The sequence below is a fragment of the Astatotilapia calliptera genome, chromosome 23 (genome assembly GCF_964374335.1).
Source record: "Astatotilapia calliptera chromosome 23, fAstCal68.1, whole genome shotgun sequence".
Classification (NCBI taxonomy): Eukaryota; Metazoa; Chordata; class Actinopteri; order Cichliformes; family Cichlidae; genus Astatotilapia; species Astatotilapia calliptera.
The window spans coordinates 6,476,288-6,496,356 of NC_137443.1; the positions used below are offsets into that span (position 1 = coordinate 6,476,288).

At 39.0% G+C, this 20,069-nt stretch overlaps 3 protein-coding genes across 5 annotated transcripts; all 3 read right to left on the bottom strand.

Annotated features, from left to right (window-relative positions):
• Window positions 1-336: 336 nt before the first annotated feature.
• On the bottom strand, window positions 337-6,420 carry LOC113016260 (cytochrome P450 2J2-like). 3 transcript variants are annotated; one of them, XM_026158963.2, is made up of 10 exons: window positions 6,182-6,420; window positions 5,804-6,037; window positions 3,875-4,037; window positions 3,489-3,638; window positions 2,932-3,092; window positions 2,395-2,571; window positions 2,182-2,317; window positions 1,555-1,742; window positions 1,229-1,370; window positions 337-979 (listed from the first exon to the last, which is right to left on the bottom strand). In XM_026158963.2, exons 2-10 carry the CDS (start codon window positions 6,002-6,004, stop codon window positions 804-806), a joined length of 1,494 nt encoding a protein of 497 aa, XP_026014748.1. In that variant the 5' UTR covers window positions 6,005-6,037; window positions 6,182-6,420; the 3' UTR covers window positions 337-803. The 3 variants fall into 3 exon arrangements, with proteins under 3 accessions (XP_026014748.1, XP_026014747.1, XP_080153073.1); XM_026158962.2 differs by having other exon boundaries at window positions 6,177-6,420; XM_080296947.1 differs by lacking the exons at window positions 3,875-4,037; window positions 6,182-6,420 and having other exon boundaries at window positions 5,804-5,910.
• Window positions 6,421-7,585: 1,165 nt separating this feature from the next.
• LOC113016255 (cytochrome P450 2J4-like) lies at window positions 7,586-20,069 on the bottom strand. The gene is made up of 10 exons (XM_080296941.1): window positions 19,778-20,069; window positions 18,557-18,719; window positions 18,325-18,413; window positions 13,932-13,992; window positions 13,598-13,758; window positions 12,833-13,009; window positions 12,592-12,730; window positions 9,521-9,708; window positions 8,910-9,051; window positions 7,586-8,763 (listed from the first exon to the last, which is right to left on the bottom strand). The coding sequence occupies exons 1-10, from the start codon at window positions 19,976-19,978 to the stop codon at window positions 8,588-8,590; spliced, it is 1,497 nt and encodes a 498-aa protein (XP_080153067.1). The 5' UTR covers window positions 19,979-20,069; the 3' UTR covers window positions 7,586-8,587.
• On the bottom strand, window positions 14,185-18,066 carry LOC113020822 (zinc finger MYM-type protein 1-like). Its single transcript, XM_026165067.2, has 4 exons — window positions 17,997-18,066; window positions 17,710-17,797; window positions 16,927-17,004; window positions 14,185-16,648 (listed from the first exon to the last, which is right to left on the bottom strand). Exons 2-4 carry the CDS (start codon window positions 17,744-17,746, stop codon window positions 14,424-14,426), a joined length of 2,340 nt encoding a protein of 779 aa, XP_026020852.2. The 5' UTR covers window positions 17,747-17,797; window positions 17,997-18,066; the 3' UTR covers window positions 14,185-14,423.

The window sequence follows — 20,069 nt, forward strand, 5'->3', positions numbered from 1 at the left end:
GAAACAATACCCCAGAGGTACAGAGGTTTGGATGCCCAGTTGCAGCCCAAACACTCTCCCCACAACAAGGAAGTCATGATCCAAATCAAGTACTTCATACCATGTATTCTATACTTTTTTGGTATTGCAACCATCATGGCACACCTGCTGCTCATATATTTTTACATTTCAAATGATTAGTTTTAGAAGTATTTCTAAAAGGATTTCAATGCTCTCTCTACTCTTGCCACCCTAGATTTTCTCTTACTTGTCGTTTTCTATCTCTAACGTCAAACACACTTCAGGTAAAACAAAAACCTTTGACTGTGTGTTAATGGTGTAAAGAGAAATGAAAAGTCAAGCTTGAGATTTTTTTTAATGGTAATTGTTCAGAATTAACATTAATTTCAGCTAACGTAACAATTTAGAAGAAATGATTCTGTAAGCCTTCAAATACAGTGGAAAGTTTTCTAACAGATTACTTTGATTGTCCTTAAAAGGGACAGAATCCACTTTACTTGTAAAAGCAATGAACCAGGCAGGTATCATATACTCTGAAATCCTTAAACAGAACAGAGACCAACTCCATTATTTCACTTGCCTTAATGTCAGAGTAAAAAGGATGAACTAATCTCAGTTTTTCAGTGGTTTAACATTTTTAGAAATTTCTGTTAGAGTAGAATAGATTTACATTGTAAAGGTTTGTCAAAAAGGTCTACTGGACTACAAGAACAAAAACTAAACTGCATTAGATGAAACATGTAATAAAGGAGTGATGTATCAAGCTGAGAATCAGACATTTTTAGTTTGTGATAATTCATGGTTTAACGTGGTACAGCACAGAGGCGGTAAGGTTTGGGACAGCGAATGGCTCCCAGCTGGAACTCCAGACTGGGCTGCTCTCCAGCAGGTGCAGAGAATGAAAACCTCTGAAGGAGGGAGGCAAAGAACAGGAATAACTCCATCCTGGCCAGCTGTTCCCCAATACACACACGCTTACCTGAGAATGCATAAGACAGCGTTATTCAGATAATTTACAAAATATTAAATCGTACCACATATTATTAGTGCACCTCTGGAACAAACTAAGGTTACAGTGAACACCTATGGCCTACCAACCAACAATACGTAAAAAATTGCTTAGGCAAATAAAGACATTGTGGTGGCAAGACGATTACAAGGAAATACAGTATTGGGTTTCATTTTGCTCTTTTTAGAGTAGAACAAGAGGTTTTAACTTCCAACCAACCTGCAGAAAATGGAAGGAAGGCCTCTCTCTTGCGAAATTTACCATCCTGGTCCAGAAAGTGTTCGGGGTTGAAAGAGTGTGGAGTTTCCCACATTGACTCATCATGTAGGACCGAGTCAAGTGAAGCCAGGATTATAGTTCCCTGAAGAAGTATGACACAAAAACTGATCACTTAGAAACAACGTGATAATCAGTTGTTTTTTGCTTGTTTGTTTCTTTGTCTGTTTGCTTTTTGCCTAGAGGTTAAAATGTTTTTAATTCAAGAATAAGCCAGAAAACTTTACTAGGAAAAAAAAAGGCACAAACACTTGTTGCAGATTGTGTACCTTTGGGATTGTGTACTTATCAATTGTGGTGTCCTTGATTGCACTGTGAGCCAGATTCAAGGGGATAATGTTGCCCACTCTCTGGATCTCATGGATGACCGCATCAGTATAGGGCATGTTTTCTCTGTCAGCCATAGACGGCTGTCTGGATGAACCGATCACAGCATCGATCTCAGCCTGGACTCTCTCTGCGCAGTGAAAACAGGAAACAAGTTTAAAAATAAACAAAGTAAACTAACTGAAACGACTGTGTGCTTTTAAAGCTATCAAGAATAAACTCAGAAAAGTAAAAAATTGTCTTTGTTAAGTTGCTCTTTGTTAACACAGCAAGTATAAGGAGTCTACAGGACAATCACTCAAATACCTTCACACATGGTTTTGACATTGTCATCCTGATTCTGGTCTTCCTGTTCCCTTACAAGTTCTACTCATTTTAAATTAACAGAAAATGTGAAAACAAAAAAGTGATAACTGAAACTGATAAATTTAAAATAAATTTTTAAAACTTAGAAAATTCAAAACTATGCTGCAAAGATGGCTGGAAAAAAAATCCTAATACCACTAACAATAAATATGTGATAGCAAGATAATTACAGCAAATGCAGGCATGGTGGATATTATGCACACCTTGTATGTCAGGGTAGAAGATCATGTAAAGTAGTCCCCAGTGTAAAGTAGTGGTTGTAGTTTCACTTCCAGCAATAAACAGGTCCATAGTGCATGCACTTAAACTGCTGTGATCAAAAACTGAATCACTGCCCTCCTACCAGAGACAGGAATAAATAACTGTTGACATATTTCATTTGAAATGCAAAAAGGAAAACACAGCACACCACTCACCTCTCCCATTTCTGTGAGAAAAGCATCGATGTAATCTCTCGGTGATGCTGGGTTAAAGTTTTCTATGTGTTCTCTGATTTTTGTTTTTATGAAATCAGTTACGTGTTTCGTCAAAGTTAATATCTTCTGATGAGGTCCGGGCAGCCACTTCACCAGCCAGGGCATTGTGTTGTACATCTACAGAACAGAAAGACAGTTACCAAATTATATGATGGCCTGGTAACAACTGTGACATTTCTACCTGTGTATTTCTCTATGGTACTCAAAGGACCCTGAATTAACATGTGTTGGGGAATCCCACAGCTCCTAAGATGGTTATAGAAATCTAATGTCCAGGGAAAAATAAAATCTTTCCAAACCTTATTTTGGAGCAAAGCCAACAAACCTTTTCTAATCTAGATAATGATTAATACAATTTCCAAATATGGCTCCTGAGTAGCAAAATTATTTCTAGAGGCGCTGATCAATACATTTGATTCAATAAGGAGATGTTTGTAATTTTTATGTATTCTTGACACGTGTCTAAAAGGGGTTTACCTGTGTCCCTATGGTTCCCTGTAGGCGTTCCATCTCAATGAAGTCACTAAGAATAGACTGATACTGCTCATCAGTGTACTCAAATCGATCCCCAAATACCAAACAGCAGATGATGTTTGACACAGCGTTGTTTAACAGTGGCTGGGCATTAAAAGGCTTTCCTGTAAAATAAAGAGTACAATGTGAATAAGGCTTGTTTCAGCTCTGCAAGAGTAATGATGTTTCGCAATGTCTGATGATTACACTAATGCTTTAATAATAATAATAATAATAATAATAATAATAATAATGGATTGGATTTATATAGCGCTTTTCTAGGCACCTAAAGCGCTTTACAATGCCACTATTCATTCACTCTCACATTCATACACTGGTGGAGGCAAGCTACAGTTGTAGCCACAGCTGCCCTGGGGCAGACTGACAGAAGCGAGGCTGCCATATCGCGCCATCAGCCCCTCTTAATGCATGCTTGTCTGTTGGAAAGTTGTAAGAAACACAAAATGATGCATATGTATCAAACAGAAAAATATGTGAAAAACAGTGTGATATTTTTATGCCTTGGTGATCTGCAAAAGCTTCTGTGAGATACTGGCACTCCTGCTGGATGGATAACTCCAGGGTCTTCTTGCCCAGACCAAAGTTTTTGAGTGTATGAAGAGTAAATCTCCTCTGCTGCTTCCACTGATACCCATTTGACATCAGAAGACCTTTGAACACACACACACACACACACACACACACACACACACACACACACACACACACACACACACACACACACACACACACACACACACACACACACACACACACACACACACACAGGTAATAGAAACTAATTAGAACATCTTAATATCCCTATTTTGGCAGTTCTGATGCTGTTCGGGCATTAATTATAAGGGAGATTCTTTTGAACAAAAAACAAACAAACAAAAAAACCCACCATTATTTCCAAGTAAGTTTTCAAATGAGGGTAATGTGGGCCGATCTATGAAGTCTTCTCCTTGTTGGACCAGCACATCTCTCAAAAGTTTGTAGCCATTAAGCACCACAAGTCTTCCGCCAAAGAGTCGAAGGCTGAAAATCTTTCCATATTTCTCTGCAAACTGAACACAGAGAGTGGACAGGTAATGTTGTGCGTATGAAAACTGTGTATTTATACATCATTTTGCATTTAATAATTAGTGATCAATTAAATCTGAATCTCTTGCACACTGTGTTTTTGTCCTGTCTCCCCCCCCCTCACCCCTAGCTGTTCGAGGCACATGGTTGCCCCTCCTCAAGCCTGGTTCCTCAGGAGATTTCTTCCTGTTAAAATGGAATTTTTCTTTCTCATTGCCAAGAGCTTGCTCATAGAGGCGTTGTTGTGGTTGTATTATTGCAGGGACCTTGCCCCAGCAAAAGAAAAAAAAGGAGGCAGATATTGTTTACATGGGAAGAATGGGTAATTTTAACCCACTGCCAGATGGTTGATAGGCATCTATAATTCAGTTTTTATGGGTTTAAATAACATATTACAGTTCTGAAATTAAAACGTCAGGATGCTAAAGGCAAAAACCAGGTCAACCTGCAAAATAACAGGGAATAAAAGGAACATAGAATAGTCCATTATTTGCACTTCAGTAAATATTTTTCACAGGGGCTTCCCCAAAAACGTCGTATAGTCCCTCTAAAATGTCACGTAAACATAAAATGTCTAAAACTTTATGTTTCAACATAAAATTTTAAATGTGAAAATAAAGTGTTGCTCTAAGCAGTAAATTTGTTTAAATATATTATTCTTATGTATACTGTTAGAATCTATTTATTTTTAATGCTTGTAAATCCCCATTATTTTATGTTATACAATTACCTCGTCTTTTATATCATACATTTATGTTTTATCCTTTACTGCACACAGATATGTATTGTAGAATACTTTTGGATTTAGGTAGTTACACTCAGACACTAACAGATATATAGGGAGAGGCCGCTTCTCTGAGGAATTTGGGTGGGGGTATTGCACTAGAGATGGTACAATAAGGTACAGAAACTTAAGGCTCACTCCACTTGATGGGCATAGACCCACTGCAATCCAGAAGACAGTAGAAGTGGAGACACCCATACTGAACAGCTTGCCTCTCCGCAGAACTGTTTGGAAGGTATTCAAGGCACTGAAAAAACAACAGTTTGCTTACCAACCCTTTAGGAGTGGAGCATGCTGCAACAGGTAGATAATTCCTATCACACTACACTTGGTGTATCGAGGGTAGGTGGGAATTTTTGTTTGACATTTTTTGTAGACTGTACTATTTTCACTCTTCATCATGCTGCTGTAACACAACAATGCAGTATTGATCTATCTCTCCATCTATAATTTTCAGTGAAACACTACAGCTCACTGAGCTGTGAGCCAGAAGAGGAAAAGTGGGGGTGGCCCACAAAGTAAGAATCCAATGAAATATTTGCAACACCTAACAGTTAACATGAAAAAATAGACTTTTAAACATTAAGTACTGTAGTACTGCAATTTTATTTAGTTGGGGATAAGGGTATATATATATATATATATATATATATATATATACACACACACACACACACACACACACACACACGAGTTTCTAATATTTCAAAACTCGAAGTGGATTGAGCAGTTAAATCGTGAAACAGTCGGCACCCGTACCATAATATGAGTAAGAAAAGCGCAACAACATTGTAGGGGAAGCTGGCAGTGCAGCTGACTTTAACTCCACACCGAGGGCTCACATGGCTGCGGTCTGGGTTTTGAAGCCTTTTGTCTCTGAGCTAGAGAGACAGAGGTCCATTTCGCCATGTAAAACTAATGTGAAATTCTAAGCGTTTGAAAATAAATTGTGAAAATAGGTCATACCTCTGCGAATTGCAGGTGAAATCTGTCAGGTCTGATGCGATGAAGATTACCGATGAAAGGAAGTGCCCAAGGTCCAGGAGGAAAATTTCTCGGCACTCTGTTCTTCAAAAAATCAGCCAGGAGCAAAAAAACACACAGGAATATCAAAATGCTGCTGAAGTCTATCCACTCCAACCCGAGGACACTGTATACTGTCTCCATGTCTTCACTTTTTTGTGACGACCTGTAGCTTTCCTGTTGAACAAGTCATTACAAACCACGTGAGAATGTTTAGTCAGCTGGTCAGATGAGTCAGAAATGGGTTACATAAACTTTATGGTTAGTCGGTAGTCTCAAGTGACAGTTTGAACTCTGTACGTATAACGTATCTTACCGCACCCCGGAATGTAAAGCCTTTACGGCTTCTGGAAAGCGTTTAGCTCCAAATTGCAGCGTACACCAGGTAGTTGGCCCAGATCACGTCTGTTTAGAACCTCCAAATAGTCTCGGTGTGGTGGTTTTGGTCCGGAGGTCCGAACCGCGATTAAGGTGTTCACACCTGTACAAGCACCGCGGTAAAGTGAGCCGTCATTTGTGAGCCGCGGTCAAGCCAGCCGCCTCCTATCCGCCGCATAAATTTCCTTGCGCTTTTACACCAGTCTTTACGGTAGCGCCTTTTCGCTTTATATAAAAATTCATTAAAAATCATCCTGAGTAGTTGAGGTCCAACTTTCAACACATCCCTCCTCTAGGACACCTACTGTACCTGTGTGCCAAGTTTCAGCCAGATTTACTGTAGAATTCCTCAGAAATTAAAGGAAACTTATATTCAATTCAATACAGTCAATACAATAGAATTATGTCAATTTTCAAAAATTCATTAAAAATCATCCTGAGTAGTTGAGGTCCAACTTTCAACACATCCCTCCTCTGGGACACCTACTGTACCTGTGTGCCAAGTTTCAGCCTGATTTACTGTAAAATTCCTCAGACATTAAAGGAAACTTATATTATATAGAAGTTTAAGGTTGAACGGTAATCAGAGTCTTCATCTCTTAGACCTCTCTTCTGTGGATGCAGCTCAATTTTATGGACAGAGACATTGAAGGTAAAGATAAAGAACACCTCAAGTGTAAGACTATAAATTTTTCAAAATTTGCTTTGCATACAAAGTTAAAGTGTCATGATCTGCAATGGCAGTGGAAAGAGGAGAAGGATCCAAATGCAGCCACAGGGCGTGAGTGATGTTGAACAAGAATCTGTTCCTAGGATTTAGTGTTTAGTTGTAGTTTCCTTTTGGCTTTTGTTTTCAGTCTCGTACTGCCTAAAATAAATGGCTTGCTGATTGTTAACGCTTACTTTCGCCTTCCAATTGTCTGCATTTGGGTCCTCACCGCTCTCCATGTGCAGATTGCGACAGACAAACTTAAGGCAGTTGGTCATGGAAGCAGACTGTTTTCCTAGAAATCTGTTGAGTGGAATATTTTTTTAAAATTTAAACTTTTTATCTACTCTCTTGTCACAAAGGCTCACCACAGTAGAAGCTCCATGTTTGAGGGCGTTTAACATCAGATATTCTTTCTGAAGCATCCCTAAAGGGGCTTTCTGTCTCTTGCTCAAACTGAACCAACAACCTTTCACTTGCCAAACAAATGCATAAAAAAGTTTAAAGCAGCTAGCACTGAACCACAAACAGCACCAAGCACCGTTATATTTCTACACAGTGTTAAGACAATGACTCTAACCTACAGGCTTGAAAATTATGGTTAAAATATTTTCTTTAAACATAAATGCATCAGTCCAGATGTTTCCACATAACTTTATTTAACAATTGAGGTAGGGTGATTACAATCTGTAGGTAGGGTGATTACAATCTATCAGTGATAGCTGTCAGTCCATTACTTCCCTCTGCCAAGGCAAACACTAAAAGTGACACCGCTCATACAAGTTCATAATGAAAAAGGCAAGCATATGTAGAAAGTCCATTTATTTATGACATTGTGCATTTTATAACAAGCAGTGGCATGAAAAATAAAAACACTCATACTAATTGAAAAGTATGAGTGGCGTCACCACCTACTTTACATGGCTTGTCTGCATCCCTTTGATATCCAAATAAACATAAACTTATATACTTCTCAAAACAGTTTGGGAATTTTAAAGGCCCTTTTTTTTAAGAGTGACAAGAGATCGTTGGTAATCAACCTGCTCATTAGTCAAAGGAGCTTGCAAAGAAAAGCGTCTGGACTTCTTTAAGTTGCTTGAAAAAGCAACCTGCTTTTTACAAATTTTACAAATTCAAGCAACCTGCTCATTAGGTTACATCATATAGAGTCTACTGTAGAATAAAAAGTGATTTGTTATGTTCTTAAAGAAATTGGGAAATCTAAGAGATGGGTTAACACTTTTAGCAGAACACCTTCAAAAATTTGTCACCATCAAAGCAAACAGAAAAAAAGACAAAGTCATTGTTAACTTTTGCTTGATGATGAAGCCCAGGTCAGAACAGGTACCGTAAAGAAAAACAGTGAAGGTACTACGCAGTAGGGTACGTAGGTGAAAAAAGAGAACTCTACTCTATGCATAGGCAGTCAAATGAGATCTCTTAAAAAGTTGTAGTTTAATATTGTAAACCTTTACACTTTTACTTGTTGAATACAGTAGACTGAATGGTTCAGGGGAATGGTCTCCATGGTGAGAAGAAGAAAAAATAAAAATGATAAGATACTCATGCTGTAAGGGTGAAATTATTTAGCAGGTAATGCGATGGAAAACAGATGTTTTCAGTTTGTCATAGCTGATGGCTTAACGCGGTACAGCACAGAGGCGGTGAGGTTTAGGGCAGCGCGTGCCCCCCAACTGGAACTCCAGACTGGGCTGCTCTCCAGCAGGTGGCGAAAGAGAAAACCTTTGAAGGAGGGAGGTGAAAAACAAAAACAACTCCATCCTGGCCAGCTGTTCTCCAAGACACACACGCTTACCTGAGAATAAACAATAGGAAATGGGTTTTATTCAAACAATTTACAAGACATTCACTATATTGCAGAGTTTACTACACTTCTGCAACAAACTAAGGATGCATGCCATTTGGCTAAATCAGTACAAGAGGCTTTAATGTACAACAAACCTGCAGAAAATGGAAGGAAAGCATCTCTCTTGCGAAATTTACCATCCTTGTCCAGAAAGTGTTGAGGGTTGAAAGAGTGCGGAGTTTCCCACACTGACTCATCATGTAAGACTGAGTCCAGAGTAGCCACGATCATGGTACCCTGCACAAAATAATCATACGAACCGAGATACTAAAATTGAAAGACAAACTAACAAACAAAACATCTAAATTGGTACTCATAAAGGTTAACAGAAAGTAAAGTATTACATAAGTAATTTTTAGGACTACAAAATTTCTTAACAATTTTGAGGAAAACCAAACAATATTTCCCCATCTTACATCATAAATGCATTTTATTTTTGGGGAGATGAGTGTTATTATGAAAAGGATAAATTTTACCAAAATATCACTGTGTACTGAAATATACTTACAGTATTTTTTTTTTTTAAATTATTTCCTTTTTTAGTTACCACCTTATTCTAGTGTATATACCTTTAAGTATTTGTCGGTAAATGTAATTGCAGTTCAATTTCAAGTAAAAGTAATTGAAATTCCATTTTATTAAAGGGGAATTTTGCCCTCAGTCATAGGCTAAACTGCTTTTGAAGACCTTTGAAGCTAAACTGTACCTTTGGGATTGTGTATTTATCCACTGTAGTTTCCTTGTTTGTCATACGAAGCACATTGAGAGGAATGATGTTGGCCATTCTCTGAATCTCATGAATGACAGCATCAGTATAGGGCATGTTTTCTCGGTCACTCACAGAGGGCTGTCTGGACGAACCGACCACAGCATCGATCTCAGCTTGAACTCTCTCTGCACAGTGAAAACAGGACACAATCAGAGTGTGTATCAAGGTTATTACAGTTACCTAACACTAAATGAGAAGCTAAAAGTGAGTGTAAAAAAAGACATTCCAAGTCATTAATACCAATATTGGATTATTAGACTACCGTATTTCCCGGACTACAAAGCGCACCTGAATATTAGCCGCACAAGCTAAAATCAGGGGAAAATCCTGTTTTGTACAGACATTAGCCGCACCTGACCAAAAGCCGCAGGTGTTTCAATATTGACTTATCATATGTAAGAGAATATGCACAAAGCGAATTGTCAGGAAAGAGATGGCTGTTTGGAGACACACCCCTTTTATTAATATTTTGAAAATCAAGTTATGGGTACATATTTGCACATGTGCTGTGCTTCATAAATGAGTAACAAATGTAGTACATAACAGTAACCTACAGCACACCAGAAAAATAGATTCAGACTACCTTTTAGGCTCAGGTGCAGTGACACAGCTTTAACAAGAAGAAAAGTCAGTCATTCACCACCATCTTCCTGCGCACTAAAACCACCAAAGTCCTCTTCTCCAGTGTCGGAAACGAACAGGCTCAGGATGGCTTCGTCATCCACTCTCAGCTTCTTTCCTTCGTTGTCACTTTCAAAACCAAAGATAATCCTCATTGTCATTGTCAGTGTCGGAGTCGAACACCCTCTGAAGGGCCGTGGCGGTGTCCTCCTCTTCATCATGCAGCAGTCCAGCCCTTCGAAATCCGTTGGTGATCGTGGATGTTTGCACACTTTTCCACGCTGTCAGAATCCACCGGTAGAGTTGAGCACAACTTGCTTTTCGCAAGTTTATCGCCGCTCATCATCCACGACTCCAGCTGAACGCATAGCGCTACTTTGAAGTTTGTTTTTCGCGCTACTTGTACGGCACTATGTTGCCTGGCGGATGGACATGTGACCAACATACCACTCTTGAACCCCGATCCTTCCGCCAGGCAACGTAGTGCCGTACAACAGCGGAACAAACAAAACAAATCGTCTTACGATATCACAAAAATCATGGACAATCTATAGAAAAGCCGCACCTGACTAAAAGCCGCAGGGTTCAAAGCTTGTGCAAAAAGTAGCGGCTTATAGCCCGACAATTACGGTACTTATTAAACTACTAAATATAAATAGAAACATGAACAAGACATTGAATGAATTTGTTAACTTTTGTCAACACAACAAGCAACGAGACATTCGAACATATATCTATTAAAAGGTGGAAAGTCAAAATAAATGTCAATCTTTACAAAATGCTGTTTTTATATTGTATATTTAATACATATGCTGGACTTTTTGTTTTCTGATAACTACTTCCCTTTTATTAAAAAAAATTAAAAAAGAACGAAATTGCACATTTTGGGAAACAATAACTAAGTTAAAGAATTAGATCTACTCTGGAAATTAATGGAATCCAAACTCAAAACAAAAATTTGAAGCATGCTAAAAATGCCCCCAAAATTACAAGATTGTCATCTGGTGATTGGAAGGTTGGTGGTTCGATTTCTGGCTGCCCGAGTCTGCACGCTAAGTATCCTTGGGCAAGATACTAACCCCAAGTTGCTCTCCAATGACTGTGTATGAATTTTAGTTAGAAAGCACCAATAAGCATAGAAAAAAAAGTGTTTGTGTGAATGGGTGAATCAGTTCATTTACCACTACAAGACTGACGTGACAAAATACACAATACGGTTGAGTATTACATACATACAGTGTTGGGAAGGTTACTTTTAAAATGTATTCCACTACAGATTACAGAATACATGCCCCAAAATGTATTTTATTACGTATTCAATTACGTTACTCAATGACAGTAACGTATTCTGAATACTTTGGATTGCTTAATATATTACCATGCTTTTTTACAACTACATGAATGTCCTATTGCTGTGTGATTTATTACTACTATTACTGAAGGTTACTCGCCATACCAATACCAACTAGATTTTTAAATCTTAATATAAATGAGAAACAGTAGGGTGGACATTAGGTAAGGCTGCGCTTTTTGCAGCGATCTCGTATAGAAAACTATTTTGCATGTATATAAAACAGGTTTGCGGCTGTTAAGATAACGTTGGTATCTTAACATCGGTCATTTATCATGATAGAAGTTGCGAGTAAAAGAACTTCTGGCTAATAAGTCGGGTTCCGTGTCGGGCTCGTAGCTGAAAACTAGCTTTACTCTGTTGTCTGGGTCAACTTTGCTAGCGAGAGACAGAGAGAGGCGTTGAAAGGCTGCTCCAACTGAACTTATTGTTTCAGAGGAAAACACGAACACAGTGTACAGTAAAGTCTTAATAGGTTACTTACAACTGGGCTCGTCAGGCACTCTTTTTGGCTGCAGTGGTTATTATTATATTTACATGATTCCATCTCCCGTTTCTGGTCGGTGACAACTCGCACTTTTCGACTTTCCTTTTTGTCCCTCCCTCGTGCTCACAGACGATAACGGGTATGGCAGTCTGTTCTCCCTGCAGCACGGACTACAGTGCCCATTAGGCTACATTCTTTAGGGCAATGCCTGTAACGCTTTGCCTGTTGCCTTCATTTAAATCATTTTTAAAAATATTTCTTCACGTCATTATGAGACACGAGATTGAGACACAGGCATTTGAGCCTCTTAATGCATGTCTTGTTTGGGTTTCCACCAGCGTGGAATTACCAAAAATAGAGAGAGCATAGCCTAAAATATGAAACAGGAAAAGACCACCGTGTAATCCCTTTATTTCAACAAAGTAACTGTAATCTGAATACCAGCTTTTTAAAAGGTAACTGTAACGGAATACAGTTACTCATATTTTGTATTTTAATTACGTAACGGCGGTACATGTATTCTGTTACTCCCCAACACTGCATACATACCTTGTATATCAGGATAGTAGATCATGTAAAGCAACCCCCAGCGTAAAGTAGTGGTAGTAGTTTCAGTTCCAGCAAAAAACAGGTCCATGGTGCAAGCATGTAAGGTACTGAGAGAAAAACTGGAATCTTTGCCCTCGTTCTATCAACGGTCCAAGCAGCAGAAATTAAAATATCTTATATTTCAGTTTGCATTACAAGACCAAAATGAACAAACATGATGGAGATCGAGCACAACACTCACCTTTGCCATTTCTATAAGAAAGGCATCAATATAGTCTCTCGGTGACGCTGGGTTAAGGGTTTCTTTGTGGTCTTTGATCCTGATATCTATGAAGTCCTTTATCACTTGTGTCAGAGTGAACATTGTCTTATGAGGTCCAGGTAGCCACTTCATCAGCCAGGGAATTATGTTGTACATCTACACAATAGGAAGATTAGATTAAACCATATTTTAATGACTGAATAAACATTCATATGTCTGTGTGCGCTACATATGAGGCTGTGCATTCAAAGAATTCTGGATTAAAATCTAACAGAGATTTCCACAGCAGCAAAGCTGATGGTAGAAATATAAACCAGAGGGAAAAATATTTGAGGGCAAATTCAGCAAACTTCTTTTTGTTTTTTGTTTGTTTTTTGTTTTGATGAGATAGGTTGAGGTCAGGAAGGCTGATTCTCTGAGATTTTGTTTATCTCTGTGGGCTTTATATTTTCCAGGCCTTAGTTACCTCATCTCTGCCCTTTAGTGTTTTTTTAAGTCAGTCTTTGTTTTGGCTCCTCACAACTGATTTGGATTTAGAAATTTTGACAGGAGACTGTTCTCCCAAAAACATAACTCTGGGATGCACACTCCACTAAAACTGAAATATACTTAAGAAAGTTGTGATGTTACAGTAGATTATTAAAGTACATTTATTTAAGACGCTAAAATGCAACTTGTGTATTTTCTGTAAATCGTGATGTAATATGATTATTGCATGATGTAGCACGGTAGGAAGAGGTTCACCTGTGTCGACATGCTTCCCTGTAAGCGCATAACTTCATTGAAGTTATGAAGAATGGACTGGTACTGCTGATCAGTGTACTCAAATCGATTCCCAAACACCAAACAGCAGATGATATTCGACACAGCATTATTTATCAGTAGCTGGACATTAAAGGGCTTTCCTGCAAAAGAAGACAGAAAATGCGGGGTAGAAGGACCCCGTGTCATAACAAAGCAAGCAAACTCTATTGAATTGTACCAATCAGCCTCATAACTTAGGCTCTATCACAGAGAAAGGTGGTGATCTTTAAATGCAATTTCTTTCATAGTAAAATAGCACAGATGTTTTTTATGCCTTGGTGTTCTGTGAAAGCCTCTGAGAGATACTGGCACTCCTGCTGGATGTATAAGTCCAGGCAGAGGCGGAGCCAGACATTGTAAACACCCGGGGCTTAGCCCTAAAGGGTAATATGCGTGCGGGGGGGTGGGGGGGGGGGGGGGGGGTGGAAATGACAAAAAAAACCTGCTGTGAAGTTGAAGATTTATTAGGCTGTGTTGTAAGCTTAAAAAAAAAAAACATAATATGAGAAAAAAAAATATCACATATGTAGCTTAAAAACAGTTTTTTACTTAAACAGCAAGGCAGAACAAAATTAGGGCTGTTTCAAGATACGGGGACTAAACCCCATTTCAACCACACGCAGAACTGATCCAGAATGAAAACAGTAGAATAACAGTTCAAAATCAAGACTACTTCAGGACTTAACCAACAAAGAACCAAAATCAAAACTAGAAGACGGTAGCACTGAAAATCATCACAGATCTGCACTACACTGACAACACCTCTTTATTGTGGTAACATGAGATTGTATCTGCGAGGCTTGAGTTTTGCAAACCTATCAATGACATTTTCAGGGTCAACATTATCCAAGTACTCCTTTTCAATAGATAATATGGCCAAATCATTCAGCCTCTCTTGTCCCATGGTTCTCCTTAGCCACATGTGGAGACGACGCAAGGCACTAAAAGAGCGCTCACAGCTGCAGCTACTGACAGGAATGGTTAGTGCAATTCTAAAGATGACCTTCAGAGTTGGGAACATGTCCTCGTCAAGCAAGTGGAAGGCAGTTGTGATGTCGCAAATGTCCTCTTTTTCCATTTTTCTTTTCATGAAGTTTTTTGCCACAACAAGTTCTTCAGGCTTTATTGTCACATGGTAGTGTGCCGCAATGGGTTTTAAGGCATCTTCGGAAAGGAATGTTGGGGAGGATGGATTGCATGCCTGAATGCCCTCCATTATTTTCTGTCCTGCCCCAGAAAATCTGTCTGCTAGCTCCTGCAACATTCGGTCCAAACAAGGAAAGAATATCTCGTACCTAAACTCTGCTGAGCTTGTGAGATTTGGTGTTGCACCACAGCTGGACTCAAGTACAAATCCTTCAAGTCTTTTCTGTTTGTGTCTTGCCCCCTGAGGAATCTGGATGTTGTAGCTTCCACAAATGTCCATGGCCTTCTCAAATATTTCCTCAGCAGCAGCCTCTGTGCGCAGTTTACTCAGTGTATCAACTACCGACATCTTGTACTCCACAGCTTTGCCCATGTCTAGCCTTTCTCCCTGCAGGTAGCGGTGCAGGCCTTCAGTGGTGCCAAGCAGCTGTGAGAACATGATTAACATGTACACAGTCTTGGGTTTTGACAGCTTGGACAAGATCCCTTTAGCAATAGGAGTGTTTGTGGCTTCGAGAGTTGCTAAAACTGCAGAAATGTTGTTGAGAAGGGCTTTGATGGAATTTACTTGGCAGGCCCATCTTGTGTTAGAGAGCTGAACAAGCTCAGATGCAAACAGTCCAAGGTCCTTTTGCAGTTCCTTAAACTTTGTGTGGTTTACCAGGGAGGTGTTAAAAAATGTGTAGACATTTTCCAAAAGTCCAAAGAAGTCAGAAGCAGCTGGAATAGCCTTGCATGTATGGCAAAGGACAAGGTTGAGCTCATGTGCATAGCAGTGCACATATACTGCTTCAGGGTGTCTCTGTCTGAAACGGGCCTGCACACCACCCACAGCACCACTCATGACAGATGCCCCATCATAGGATTGAGCAACACAAATTAAGTCACTGAGCGTGTGATACTGCAACAGCTCCTCAATAGTGTCTGTAATGCACTGTGCATCAAACCTTTCTAGTTTCCGTAGACCAAGAAAACATTCTTTGACATGGCCTTTACATGACACAAAACGTACACACACTGCAAGCTGCTCCGTGTGCCCATCTCTAGCCTCATCAGCCATAACAGAGTACATCTTAGCTTCCTTCATCTCTTTAACTATATTTCCAGTTATTTCATGTGAAATACTGGTTATCATATCATTTTGTGAAAAATGAGACACATAGGTAGTATGTGAGACAGGACTGTAATTTTTCAAAAATGGATCAAATGTTTTCAGCAGCTTCATGCACTCAAGGAAGTTCCCTTGATTATGACTGGTGGATTCCTGCTCATCGTGGCCACGGAATGGTATTCCTTGTTTTCCAAGGAAACTTGTTACAGCTAAGATCCTGTGGAGATACTGTCGTCTCTCTGAAATCTGTGCTGCGCTTGCTGATCTAAGTTGCTCAACAACGTCACCTTGGTTTTTTGTGGTCTTACAGCTGTGCCAGCAGATCATAGAAGACGAATGGCTAGAACTCTTTTCGTGCTCCCTAAAGGCATTTAAAGCCCTCTTCCAATTGCAGAACCCTGAATGACTGAGGCCATCTTTTTTTAAAGTATTCTGCTTCCCAAAAATGCGACATGAAAAACAGAAAGCCAAGTTCCTCACAACAGAATACTCCAGCCATGTAAACTGTTCAAACCAACTCTTATTAAACGCCCTCTGCTGACCTCCAAACTGGCTCAGCGGATATTGTGGGAGGACATTTTGTCTTGGACCACTTTCTAGAGTTCCTAAATCATCTCCTGCTGCTCCTTCCAGTAAACCTCCTTCAGCTGTCCTTAACGATCCACCTGCTGCTTCCTGCTGTGATGCTGTTGTGTTTTGGTTTTCTCTTGCTTTCCTGATTTCCCCTGACCTCTCTGAATGATCAGAAAGAGAATCATTACTAATTAATGATCCCTCTGTATTTGTCTTTGTGAGTCACAAGTTTGTGCCATATTATTTTTAATTCTACCAAAGTACTCTATTTAGATTCAGAAAAGTTTATATAACTAATTAGCCTTGTTGTGCAAATAAGTTTGCATAACTTAATAAATATAGAATTTGAAAAATAACAAACCTAAAAAGATACACTAGGTACTAGATATGTGTTCTGATGTTTTGGCAAACAACCATTTGACTAACATGTCTGTCTCACCTGGTTCTTGTTCCATTTCTCTTCTGTCCTCATTCTCCTCTCCATCTCCCTCTCTCACCCTCTCTCTCCCTCTTTGTGCTGACAATCAAACCAAACACCAACATCATCAAATATACAGTTGAAACCAGATATTTACATGCTCTTCAGATAAAAACACAAACACTTATTTAAGGTAAAACCTCAAATTAGACTAAATGTTTAATTTATATTTGTTAACTTTAAGAGTAAAGAGAGAAACTATCTGTATTTCTTAATTGCAAATGACACCCAAATTGTATTCAAAATTGAGCCACACTTATGGAGCTCCACAGTTCTTTTCCTGGTGTTTTGTTGACATCTCTTGATTTTCCCATGTCACAGAAACAGGCTCTGTGTTTTGCCTTATATGCATCCACAGCTGTGCCACCAATTTACTCACATGGACTCTACTAACCTATCAGAAGCTTCTTCAGCTCAGAATGGAATCGTCTGGAGTTTTCTTATTATTTAACAATAAACTTAGTGTACATGTACTCCTAAATTTGATGAAAGTGATAATAAATAGACAGATCTCTCTCTCTTTATTCTGACATTTAACTAATTCAGAATATATTTCAATATTTATCTAAAACAAAAGTTTACTCTAAATTGATGTTGTACAGTAAAAATGTTTTATGTTTTCTCCCTAAAGTGTAAATATCTGGTTACAAATGTGAATATCCTGCTGTGTACTGAAATCCCTCTTGTTTTGCATAGAAATATACTGAACAACATACAAAGCATAATATATAAAATAACATTTACCTGAGTTTTTTCTTTGAAAGAACCCTCGAATGTCCATTTTTATATTTCAGTGCATTACTGAAACCGAATTAGTCGGGGAGGGTAAGAACTGAAAATATGAAATAAACACACGTAAGCTAAGACTCTCTAAAAAATAGCATTTGTTCGGCTTTTCATTTCACCGTGTGTTGATTCACTTGAAGAGCAAATAACGTAATATTGGTCAAGTGATCAGTTTCATATCAATCTTTCGTGATGCACCGTCATATTTACATTATTTGTATGGTACGAATGATTTGCTTTGGTACCTGGTCAAACTTAAGCTCTCCTCTGTCTGCCTGGCTCCGTCTCTCAGCGCACTCACGAGCAGCAGCTGCCCCGCCCCCTCGCTCAGTCGCTTAGTGCCTGAGCTTGGATCATACCAATATCAGGGGGGGGGGGGGATTCACGCACAGTCGTAAATTCCCACAGTGTGCACTATGTGCTTCGAATATTGTGTGTACTTTTTGTTTTATACAGTTGTCAGCCAGGCATCTAACTATGAAAAAATTACACTCCAAAATACCCCGGGCTTCTGACAAAACAACCCGGGCTTAAGCCCCGTAAGCCACCCCCCCGCTCCGCCCCTGAGTCCAGGGTCTTCTTGCCCAGACCAAAGTTTCTGAGTGTATGAAGAGCAAATCTCCTCTGCTGCTTCCATGGGTAACCATTTGATATCACAAGACCTTTGAACACACAAATACACAATATTAGACTGAATGTAACAAGCATTCGCTTACAGCTCTGATTTGGTGTCTCAATTACGCTTTTGACTGTATTAAACACTAACTATATATATATTTTTTAATGAAAAAGAGAAAAACAGAACCTTCATTCCCAAATAAATCTTCAAACAGTGGTACGGTGGGACGATCTATTAAGTCGTCTCCTTGTTGGACCAGGGCTTCTTTCACAAACTTGTAGCTATTAATGACCACGGTTCTTCCACCAAAGATTCTGATGGTGAAAATGTTTCCATATTTCTCTACAAACTGAACAAAGACAGCAGGTAGATGTTGTGGTTCAACAGTACTCAGAGAATAAATACTGCTTCTACATCCGTAGTGACTGCAGATAATAGAATATTGAGCAATGCTGCCTCACTAATATTATATCTCGTAGAACCCAAGCTTCTCTCTTGTGTGAATAAAGGCAACTTTAGATAAAGTTCATTGAGTCAATGATTGCAAGAGTTTTAAATAAGGGCTTGCCCGAACGTGTTGTGCTTTACTTCAAAAAGGTAAAAGGTCATTTTAGTAACTATTACATCCAATTATACACTGCTTGTGAACATGATAGCGCAATTATAAAATGTATTTTTAACATCTGAATCTAAATATCTTGTCATATTTGACCTCTGATCTCACTTTTAGATTTTACATCTGTCTTCCTTTCAGTTTGACCCTAAAATGTGTTATATCTTTAACAAAAGTTTTATCAAGAGAAAGAGAATGGTTAGTTAGAAACATAATATTGTTTTATATTGCATAATAAGCTTATTATTACATGCAGTTCTTCAAAAATCAATACCTATTTTCCATTACCTACTCCTACATAATGTTTGTGTAATTAAAGTAAGTCTCTGCCATGCTACCTTCATCTGATTTTTACTGCACTACCATCTGCACTTGCATCTTACAGTAAGTACTGTAACGGACAACCTTATTGACTATCTCTATTCACTTTTGTTTCTTTAAGAGAGATGTTTGGTTGTGCTGCAGGAAAAGCCAATGAGTGTGTGGGAGGGGTTTCTGGTTGTTGTTTTTCGGAGCTGGAGAGGAGCGGTGACCCTCCATGGGGTGAACGCCCGTGTTCCTGTACCTATATACAACCGTGGTGAGATCAAAACGTCTGGTGCTTGAGAGCACATGTGAACGTTACTGTACTTTTAAAAAGACCACAACAAAAAAAATCAATATGGTAAAAATAAAATAATATTCACTTCAAAGTAAATACTACCCAGAGAATGAACTGCCGGGTGGAGGTTTGCATTCTCTGAGTGTGTCTTGTTTGATTATACAAAGATAAGAATGAAGCCCAGGGCTCGTACCTCTCTGAACTGCAGGTGTATTCTGTCAGGTCTGATGCGATGAATGTCACCGAGAAGCGGGAGAGCCCACGGTCCAGGTGGGAAGTTCTTCGGCACTCTGTTCTGCCAAATATTATTCAACAGCAGGAAAACACAGAGAAATATTAAAATGCTCCTTCCATCTATCCACTCAAAGCCAAGAACACTGTATAATGTCTCCATTTAAAGTTCTTAATGTTGAATGCTGGATTACTGTAGTGTTTTAACTGTGCTGCTACCACGAAACAAAGTGCGATCAGACAAATGGGTGGAC